The following is an 11150-nucleotide window of genomic DNA, read 5'->3' as shown; positions in this document are numbered from 1 at the left end:
TAATGAGGTGCCATCCTGCGCTCAAAGTGTGTGGGCGGTGCTTCTGTAGAAAGAAGTCACCCCACTCAGGCTCCTTTTTCTACGTTAGCTTGGCGGGCAGAGGGCCAAGCAGCTGAAATCACCACTGCTGATGAAGCATGTGACTCCAGACTGAGGCCCTTTTGTTTGGACAATTGCAGCCTAGGCTTGGGAAGAGGCTGGCATGGACATGAATAGACATTTCAAATTCATAAACAGGGAACAGCCATTTGTTCTTGAGAGAACACTCCTTAAAGAATATTATTAGAATCAAATAGACCTGACAGAACCCCTTCCTTTACTATTCACTAACACCAACTAAAGAGCAGACATGGCATTTGTAAAGCTGATGTTCAAACAACTCAGCTGACTTGCCTGGACCATTGTTAACTTTTTGATCTGGGGTCATTATTAGTGTCAGTTAGGTCTCTCACAAATTGAAATGTCTATTTTATGTGTAATCTACACTCACTACTGAAATTTGCTTTAGATGTTTCTTATACACAAAAGCAATTTTATAGCCTATTTAAGATTGCTGATTGAAGCAGGTGTCCTGTCTGGTCCGACCTTGTTATATACAGTATAGTTAATGAAGGTGATCCGAGGTCAACCTTTCAATAAGACATGTTTCTCTCTCCATGGGGAGACTGTGCAGCTACCAAATGATATTTAAGCTGCTTTTACAGGTTACATAAGCTTTTAATACATCTTAGTTGGCATAAATGGGTAAATTAGAGGTGTCAAACGTACGGCCCACTGGCCAAATCAGGCCCGCGAACAAGTTTAATCCGGCACACGGCCCGCACGATCAGTTTGCTACATATAAAAATGAGGTGCCATTTTTTTAATTAAATAAACTGCTGTTCTATATGTGTCCACTGGATGTCGCAATAGCAATTCAAGTGTAACCCACATCATACATGACACTGTGTGCAGAGTTAAGTTAAAAAGTTAAAAGTACCAATGATTGTCACACACACTAGGTGTGGCGAAATTATTCTCAGCATTTGACCCATCTCCCTTGATCACCCCCTGGGAGGTGAGGGGAGCAGTGAGCAGCAGCGGTGGCCGCGCCCGGGTATCATTTTTGGTGATTCAACCCCCAATTCTAACCCTTGATGCGGAGTGCCAAGCAGGGAGGTAATGGGTCGAGTTTTTACAGTCTTTGGTATGACTCGGCCGGGGTTTAAACTCACAACCTACCGATCTAAGGGCGGACACTCTTAACCACAAGAAGGACGTGTCAGCTGACTTTAAGTACCCTCGTGATTGGCTGCCGCTACTCCAATTAAAACAGGTGCAAGCCATCAGCTGCTCCTTTGGTGACTAGCAGCAGATGGCGGCGGTATCCATGCACAATACATTATTTCATTGTAAATAATCCACTCAATGGATAAAACAACAAAACGGTAAAATGCAAAGACTTAAGTCAACTTGGGCATAATCTTTGTAGTTAACAGTTCCTTGCACCGCTTTCTTTTTTATGCTTAAATCTACTATGTTTACATGGGTTAAGTTTGTAGTTATGTTACCTTGATTTTGGTTATGGTGTCATTTTTATTTATATATTTTTTGTATTTACATTTGAATTGCAATATTTGATTAAACGTAAATGGATGTGTTGTGGCAGTTGTGGATGTCACCAATGTGGCGGTTTTAGTTATTTTTCCAAACATCTTCAATGATGAACTGCCAAGATGAGAATGCTGAACAGGAAGTGCTTAAAGTTTAATTGTTTTTTACAAACACTGAGACAAAGTCTTAGTTCTATGTGTTCTTCGTGGTGTTTTTGAAACTGCACCATTTTTTTTCCCCCTCAGAATTTTCAACTTACTTGAAATGTTTTGCCAAGAAGATTATGTGTATTGTATACATTTTCAGAATGTGTTCAATTTTCGGCCAAAGTAAGACAACGAAAACACTCTGAAGTAGTTTTTATTTTGACCTTTTAATGCCATGATTTTACCATTCCGGCGCGCGCGGGAATAGATTTTACTCCATGTGGCCCCGGAGCTTCAAATGAGTTTGACACCGCTGGTGTAGATAGTCTGTCATTTCAAATGTTGGCGGCCCACTGTACTCACACACATGGTGGTCACAAACTTAAAGACGGGTAAATTCACTAAACAACACAAATTCACAACTGCTGTTCTACTAACAAAGCTCTCTTGTTGAGTAGTTCACTAGCACACACAAACTAGACTAGCTCATGTTTAGGACTACAGCAATTGAAAACAAAATGTTAAATTCCTAACATTGGTTCCATAGGGTTTGAAAGTGTGACGAGGAAACGCACTGCATTGTGCGTCTTGCTGGACTCTGAATAGCGTATTGCTGAAAACAAGACTCTAGGGCTGGGCGATATGGCCTTTTTTTAATATCTTGATATTTTTAGGTCATATCGCGATACACGATATGTATCTCAATATTTTGCCTTAGCCTTGAATTAACAGTTGATAGATATAATCACAGCAGTATGATGATTCTATGTGTCTACATAAAAACATTCTTGTTCATATTTCAATAATATATGCTCATTTTAAACTTTCATGCAGAGAGGGAAATCACAACTAAGTCAATTGACCAAAACTGTATTTATTAAACTTATTAAGCAGTGGCACAAACATTCATGTCATTTACAAAACAGAAAGTGCGAGATTGTCACAGACAGTTTAAAAACAAACTATTAGTGCACTTTTGTGCATGATGTCACTAAGATGACATATCAAACCAACACTAAAATTAAAGTGTACTTTTTGTACTGATTGCCACTACAATAGTTTAAAACAAATAAAGTGCACTTTTGTGCATGATGTCACACAAGATATTTCAATAATGTCAAATAAAAATGAGTCTGTTGTTGACTATGTTTTTCATATGCGTTGATCTGGAAATGTTTGCCTCGGCATTTTGATGGTGTGGGCGTGTGGCACCGAATGGCGATGTTGATATAAGGAGTACTCACTCTTCATTCTGTAGCAGGTGACTTTTCAAATTATGCTACATATTAGCAGTAATGCCTCTTTTTATAGCAACGCTTTTGCCCCACACTTGACAAATTACGATTAAATCGTAATTTATATTTATATTTCGCAAAGCAATAATTGGTTAATATTTAAAACAAACGTGTATTTCGCAAGCAAATATTTTTCAGCTTACCTTATTATTAAGTACCCTGTCTGCAACTGCAGTGGGTTGTTTGGGTGGATCTTTCCTCTCCATGTCTACGGCAGTTGTCGATGTAAACAAAGGATGAAGTCCGTAAGGTTTGCTCACTTTCGGTTGACATCCAAAAGTACCAGCCAGTGAAAAATTTGTTTTCCTTGCTTTGAGTTGTTTCATATGTTTTTGCCGTTTCGCATGTACTTCCAAAGCCTTGAAACCTCGTGATCCATAGTCAATATTATCATGACACCACGTGCGCAAAACTTTTCTGGGACGATCGATTTTCCAAATAAAATCGCCGAACAAAGTCGTAACTTCCTTCTTCCCAACAGTATCAGTGATTTCCCTTTCCACCCAGTCCCATCAAAACTTATTTTTGACATGTTTATCAATTTCTTTTACTCGTGAAACGTCCTTTCTCTCGAGAACCGACATTGTTTACATTTGGAAAATGGCGGTGATAACATCATCATTTATAACAGATGTCCTGATTGGTCACAAGGAACATATCGACCAATCAACTACGGCGTAACATAAGCTACGTCTCGATTACAAAAGACGAATTGGCAAGTAAACGAATCTTGACCTAGGATCGGAAAAAAAAACGGAAAAACGGAAGATAATTAAAAAAGACGGAATTCCGACTTTAGACGGAAAAATCACATGCCTGGATTGTCTGTTCGACATATTTCTACTTGAAGCCAAACCACCGCCAGACGATGGACCCCCTGTTGTTTTTCTTGGGAATTAATTCTTCCTTGATTTTTTACCAGACTGGCACGTTCTTTCTCTCGTATTACCACTCCCACGGCTCCGCTAGCATCACAGCTAACGTTACCCATGCTGCTACCTCTCTGCTCCGCGAGAGCCTAAATGTATGTGACGTATGAAAGAAGATGCGCTTGCTGTCTGTGAGAAGGAGAGACAGGAAAGAGTGAAGAAGAGCCTGTAGTGTAATGCCAGCAGCTAAAAGCAACTGCCTAAGAACATATACTCGAATACCACAATATAGTAATTTTGTATATCGCACAGTCACAAACCCGCGATATGTCGAGTATATTGATATATCGCCCACCCCTACAAGACTCTGTGCTTGAGTATTGTTTTTTTTTCCTTGACAAATTCAAAACATGGCGTGGATGTGCAGCATCATTAACTGCCACAATCACAGTCATTGTAGAGACAGGGATTTGTTTCTCACTGGTCACCTGGGATAGTGGATGTGGCTACAAGTGTGTGTGGGCTGAATGAATAACACCTGCACCTGCCTGTGAATTGTTAGGCTTGTATTGAGAGAGTGAACCAGGGTGCCGCAAAGGGACCACAAACAAATCTGCATGTAATGTAGCAGTCATGACTTCATGTTGCATCCTTGGACCCAGCGTGTCAGACAGAGGCCTGCTTTCCACTCTCAATGACTAATTAGTTTCTGAGAGTCAAACAACATACATGTTGGTGTGTTCACAACATTTTTACACTTATTAGTTTGAATCAAAGCATGTTTTAGTTTCACACGTATCACTTAGTAGGCTAGCTGCGGACTACAAACAACATACAGTATTTTGGAAAAAAGCATTCTGTCTGTTTACTTTTGGTCCTGGTTAAGCACCAAAAATAATGAGTAAAATATTTTCTGAGAAGTAGCGCAGTAATCAAACTTTTTAAAATTAATATTGAGCTTATTTTTTCAGAGAAACTTGCTTTTGTAATGAGGCTTGGCGCCCTCACTCCATCTCGAACAAAAAAAAGATGACATCGGCAGATTATTCACAATTTCAACGGCGGACAAGGAGCCTTAACAGACTTTGCATTGTAAAATTCTTCACCGGTATAAAAACTGCCTCTGTTGACGACATATGTACAAGTTTGGCTTCAACAATAACAACGGCAACTTACTGAGAACCTCTTGTCTGTTGGACGTGCTAATATGGATCAATTCGACCCATTTACAGTGCATCCGGAATGTATTCACAGGGCGTCACAATTTTTCACATTTTGTTATGTTACAGCCTTATTCCGTGATGGAATAAATTAATTTCCGTCCTCAAATTCTACACACAATATCACATGACAATGTGAGAAGGTTTTTCTTAAAAAAAATAAAATAGCAAATGTATTTAAGAAAATTATTTTAAATAATCCCATGTACATAAGTATTAACAGCATTTGCTCAATACTTTGTGAATGCACCTTTGGCAGAAATTACAGCCTCAAGTCTTTTTGAATCTGATGCCACAAGCTTGGCACACCTATCTTTGGGCAGTTTTGCCCATTCCTCTACTGCATGGGTGTCAAACTCTGGCCCCGTGTAATTTCATTTGGCCCTTGAAGCAATATCAAATTAACATTAAAGCTGGCCCGCCGGTATTGTACAGCGGCGGTGTCGCTGTAACACCGCATTCACCGCTAATACTCATACTTGCCAACCCTCACGATTTTCCGGGAGACTCCCGAAAAACATTCTCCCGGACAACAATATTGGGGGCGTGCCTTAAAGGCACTGCCTTTAGCGCCCTCTACAACCTGTTGTCACGTCCGCTTTTCCTCCATACAAACAGCGTGCTGACCCAGTCACATAATATATGCAGCTTCTACACACAGGTATGTGAATGCAAGACATACTTGGTCAACAGCCATACAGGTCACAATGAGGGTGGCCGTTTAAACAACTTTAACACTGTTACAAATATGCGCCACACTGTGAACCCGCACCAAACAAGAATGACAAACACATTTTGTGAGAACATCCGCACCGTAACACAACATAAACACAACAGAACAAATACCCAGAATCTCTTGCAGCAATAACTCTTCCGGGAAGCTACAATATAACCATTTATTTTCAAATTTATTAGCCTGTGGAAAAAGTTAATGTTGATATTTTCCCCAGAAGGCTGCAAATAGGCATTCAATTTTTTATAAAATGTTTATTTAATATGCCATTGATGTTTTTTCTTTTGTTTTTTGAAAGTTGATTTTGCACTATTAAGTTATATTAGCGTTGCTTGTTCCATATTCAGTGTTAAAGCAAGTCAGTGTAGCAAACTGAGCAATAATTCTTGATTTTTTTTTAATTATTATTATTATTATTATTTGAAACTCGATTTTGCATGTCACTATAAATTTATATAAGCCTTACTTGTTCAATATTTAATGCAAAACTTGTTTGGGTCCCTATTAAAAGGTTCATTTGTTCAACCTTGGCCCGCGGCTTTATTCTGTTTAAACTTTTGGCCCACTCTGTATTTGAGTTTGACACCCCTGCTCTACTGTGTGAAGTTTGAATTTCCCCCAGGAATCAACAAAGTACTTTCAATTCTATTCTATTAAATTATATTCTCCGATAGTTAGCAATAATACAAATGGACAGATTTTGATTAAATTTGGAGAAAATATACAGAGTAGGCCCCCACGACCCCAAAAGGGTAGAAAATGGATGGATGGGATGGTCCTCAAACAAGTGCTTTTGTAGTTTTTATTATCATTCATATATGAGCTTGTCAAAATACTCATTGTTGACATTGTCATCATACAGCCAGCCATGCATTTCAAGTTAATCAATATTTACACCGTTTTAGTTTTAGTTAGTTTCCTAAAAATAACCAAAATATAGGAACATTTTTTTTTTTTTTATCTTAATTGCGATGGTTATTTTGTAAAGGAAACCTTTAACGTTGATGCGCATGCGTGCGCATGCTCAGTGACGTTGGGTATCACTTTTTTTTTTTTTTTTTTTTTACGGGTCGCACATTTTCTCAAAACACCAGCCCTCTGGTCCTTAACTTTCTGGGAACAATAGTTGAATAGCACCTTGTGAACGTTTTAATGTACATGGGAATTTTAGCCGAACACTAATTTACTGTGTGTAGTTGAGGTTTACTTACCTTTTAATTCGTGCGACGCTTCCATGGGCGCCCTTTTTAATATTTACCCGTTAGGAAGTGACGTCAGTGCAAGTGACACGCGCCTACCAATCAGAGGCTTTGTTTAAACGTTGCTATAGCAACCAAGAAGTACGCTGACAAATGACGCTCAATGAGTTCATCGGCAAGTAGAAACCAGACAACGACGACGCAAAAGACGAAGTAAATTATAGGAATGTGTGACGACTCGGTTTGTTGACTTGTGTTAGCCAGCAAGGTAATTGAAAGCAACACTATAGGTTTTGCTAATTACGTTAAAGCATCATGGACGCCAGTTCGTTATCCTACTCCCTGGAGATGGTTGCTGGTAGCGGGTGCATTTTGAACTCGGAGCAAAGGGCAGCTCTGCAAACTTCTCTGATTATCTTGAAGAAGAACTACAAATTCAACCGGGTGCTGTTTTGGGGCAAAATACTCGGATTAAAAGAGCATTACTTTATCGCTCAAGGGAGGAGGGATGATGAGCTGAAGGACACGCAGCATTTTTACAGGTAAACTTTAAATTTGGTTCGTCCATACCGCACATTTTAATATAATCAAGTAGAATACTGTCGTTGTGTCTGTGGTACCATCACATATGTTTGATTTTTTGGTGATTTTACCTATGACAAATATTTTAGTCGGGCTTCACGGTGGGAGAGGGGTTAGTGCGTCTGCCTCACAATCCGAAAGTCCTAAATAGTCTGGGGTTCAATCCCGGGCTCGGGTTCCCTGCGGGTACTCCAGAGTACCCGCAGGGAACCCACGCACCAGCTTCCTCCCACTTCCAAAGACATGCACCTGGGGATAGGTTGATTGGCAACACTAAATTGTCCCTAGTGTGTGAATGTGAGTGTGAATGTTGACTGTCTATCTGTGTTGGCCCTGCAATGAGATTGTGACTTGTCGAGGGAGTACCCTGCGTTCCGCCTGATTGTAGCTGAGATAGGCCCTGCGAACCCACAGGGAATAAGCGGTAGAAATGGATGGATGGAAATATTTTAGTCCAACAAAAACATGATTTAGCAGCCAACGTATTGAGTTACTATTTAATAATATGCAACAGTATAAACAAAACAAATTGTTCCCTTAACTAAAAATAGCAAAAAGTATTTACTGCTGGCCATCATTCAAATACTTTTAGCCCTCCTGTTAAAATAATACAATGCAACAACACAAAATATTTCTGAAAATAAACACAATAGAAATAAGCCTACAATGCAGATCAATAGAACTTTACTGATGCTACAATTATTCTGTATTACAATGTTGGGGTCCCCAGCTTCAACTGCATTGACTGGTTCCTTATCCCCACCACCACAACGGCAATGATTGAGGACGTCTCCAAAACGGCGAAGGGCCGATTCGAAGGTGACCCGTCTTTTGTGTACGAACCAAAGCAGGGAGACAGACTTGACGGCACGGCCGAAGAGTCGACAGTGAGTATAATTTCTCAAGTCCTTCTCGAGCTTCCTTGCAGTGGTGCTCCTAACATGTCAATGATTACAAGGCTTGTGAATGCCCCTCTTCTTCAAATGAACCTATAGATTTTCATGCAATTTTGGTTTCTTTGGGTATGTTTAGAACAAAGTGACAGAGGAAACCAGACTCGCTGTGACGGTTCACCTCATCAACGAGGAAGCGTCTGTGGTGCCACGAGGTGCCTTCATCACCAGCACGCACGGAGTGGTCCATATCAATCGTAGCTTTGGCGGTGACTTTGTCTCACTTTTTTTTTTACCACATACATGAACATTTACTTGAAAATATATGTGATGTGTCCCTTAGGGCTTTCTTACTCTCAAGCCGGGAAATTAGAACACTTTCTTCATTTTGCTCAACCTAAGACCCTGAAAAAGAAGTCCCTCCTGGAGATGGCTGAGTTGAACCCTGCCTTAGACTTCCTAGATCCACTGAGTGAGGACATTCCAAAAGGTAACGCAAGAAAAACTGCTGTGTCTATAAGGAGTTGACACTGTTAAAATCCTTGTGTGCATGTATAGGATCATGGAGTCTCCAGTTTGAAGGGGCCAACAAAGTGTGTGTAATCCGCAGCCTGCTGTGGTTGGGCCTGACCTTCTACCACGTACCCATGACACCGCTGCACGGATTTGGCTATATTGGATACGGAACCAAGAACTTGGACCTACCCTTCATGCTTTAAAATATGTTTATTTTAAAACACAGATGTCAAACTCAAGGCCTGGCACCAAATCTGGCCCGCTAAGTTATTTTATGCAGCCCGCGAAAGCCTAGAAATAATATGCGTTAATAAAATGCTTAATCTTTTCTTTCTAAATATATTTGTTCTTTCCCTTTTGACATTCAAAATCATGTATTGCATGCAATTGCATATATTTTTTAAATGTCATCCAACCTTCATTTTCTACCGCTTGTCTTATTCAAGGTCGCAAAAGGTCCTGGAGCCTATCTCAGCAGAATCAAAATATTACATTTTTATCCATCCATCCATCAATCTTCTTCCGCTTATCCAAGGTCGGGTCGCGGGGGCAGCAGCCTAAGCAGGGAAGCCCAGACTTCCCTCTCCCCAGCCACTTCGTCTAGCTCTTCCCGGGGGATCCTGAGGTGTTCCCAGGCCAGCCAGGAGACATAGTCTCCCCAACGTGTCCTGGGTCTTCCCCGTGGACTCCTACCGGTTGGACGTGCCCTAAACACCTACCTAGGGAGGCGTTCGGGTGGCACCCTGACCAGATGCCCGGGCCACCTCATCTGGCTCCTCTCGATGTGAAGGAGCAGCGGTTTTACTTTGAGCTCCTCTCGGATGGCAGAGCTTCTCACCCTATCTCTAAGGGAGAGACCCGCCACCCGGCAGAGGAAACTCATTTCGGCCGCTTGTACCCATGATCTTATCCTTTCGGTCATGACCCAAACCTCATGACCATAGATGAGGACGGGAACGTAGATCGACCGGTAAATTGAGAGCTTTGCCTTCCGGCTCAACTCCTTCTTCACCACAACGGATCGGTACAATGTCCGCATTACTGAAGACGCCGCACCGATCCGCCTGTCGATCTCATGATCCACTCTTCCCCCACTCGTGAACAAGACTCCTAGGTACTTGAACTCCTCCACTTGGGGCAGGGTCTCCTCCCCAACCCGGAGATGGCACTCCACCCTTTTCCGTGCGAGAACCATGGACTCGGACTTGGAGGTGCTGATTCTCATTCCGGTCGCTTCACACTCGGCTGCGAACCGATCCAGTGAGAGCTGAAGATCCCGGCCAGATGAAGCCATCGGGACCACATCATCTGCAAAAAGCAGAGTCCTAATCCCGCGGCCACCGAACTGGAACCCCTCAATGCCTTGACTGCGCCCAGAAATTCTGTCCATAAAAGTTATGAACAGAATCGTGACAAAGGACAGCCTTGGCGGAGTCCAACCCTCACTGGAAACGTGTCCGACTTACTGCAGGCAATGCGGACCAAGCTCTGACACTGATCATACAGGGAGCAAACTGCCACAATAAGACAGTCCGGTACCCTATACTCTCAAAACACTCCCCACAGGACTTCCCGAAGGACACGGTCGAATGCCTTCTCCAAGTCAATAAAGCACTCTTAAAATATTTTTTGTTAAAATAAAGAAATATTGTACTTAACTATCTGCTTGACTTATGATTTCAAAACAAATGATCAATCAAATTGTACACTGTAAAACTGACCATAGATTTTATAGTTAAATTCTGCTGACTGAGTTTTTTTTTACCGTAAAATCAACTTTGGTTCTGTTTTTTTCTTAATTCAATAAAACACTAAAACATAAAAAAACAACAAAATCAAGATTTTACAGTAGAAAAAAAAAGGCAGTTCTGTTGCTTGAATTTTACCGCTAAAACAGTGGTATTGTTTTCCAATTCCATTCCATTTCGTTTTTTTTTTATTTGCCGTAAAAAAACCCACCTCTTTCACTGTAAAATTCTGGTGACTGAGCTGCCAGTTTTCAAAGTAAAATTTAAATATAGTTTTTGCAGTTTATGTTAAACAATATATATGGTTGATGTATTTATATATATATATATATATATACACACACACACACACGTAT

At 40.9% G+C, this 11150-nt stretch overlaps 1 protein-coding gene across 2 annotated transcripts; it reads left to right on the top strand.

Annotated features, from left to right (window-relative positions):
* Nucleotides 1-4758: 4758 nt before the first annotated feature.
* rsph9 (radial spoke head component 9) lies at nucleotides 4759-9467 on the top strand. Of its 2 annotated transcripts, none has more exons than XM_061900761.1 (5): nucleotides 4759-7597; nucleotides 8368-8524; nucleotides 8670-8787; nucleotides 8874-9020; nucleotides 9089-9467. In XM_061900761.1, exons 1-5 carry the CDS (start codon nucleotides 7371-7373, stop codon nucleotides 9247-9249), a joined length of 810 nt encoding a protein of 269 aa, XP_061756745.1. In that variant the 5' UTR covers nucleotides 4759-7370; the 3' UTR covers nucleotides 9250-9467. The 2 variants fall into 2 exon arrangements, with proteins under 2 accessions (XP_061756745.1, XP_061756744.1); XM_061900760.1 differs by having other exon boundaries at nucleotides 4768-7597; nucleotides 8670-8799.
* Nucleotides 9468-11150: the final 1683 nt, after the last annotated feature.

Source organism: Nerophis ophidion, linkage group LG05 (genome assembly GCF_033978795.1).
Source record: "Nerophis ophidion isolate RoL-2023_Sa linkage group LG05, RoL_Noph_v1.0, whole genome shotgun sequence".
Taxonomy (NCBI): Eukaryota; Metazoa; Chordata; class Actinopteri; order Syngnathiformes; family Syngnathidae; genus Nerophis; species Nerophis ophidion.
The sequence above is the reverse complement of the archived record's forward strand: the minus strand, read 5'-3'. Positions and strand labels throughout refer to the sequence as shown.

Bases quoted from the DNA above. Each gene is read 5' to 3' on its own strand.
- rsph9 (XM_061900760.1), top strand. From the start codon at position 7,371: ATGGACGCCAGTTCGTTATCCTACTCCCTGGAGATGGTTGCTGGTAGC. The intron at 7,598-8,367 runs GTAAACTTTAAA...TGGGGTCCCCAG, and splicing joins GACACGCAGCATTTTTACAG to CTTCAACTGCATTGACTGGT. The intron at 9,021-9,088 runs GTAACGCAAGAA...GTGCATGTATAG, and splicing joins GAGTGAGGACATTCCAAAAG to GATCATGGAGTCTCCAGTTT.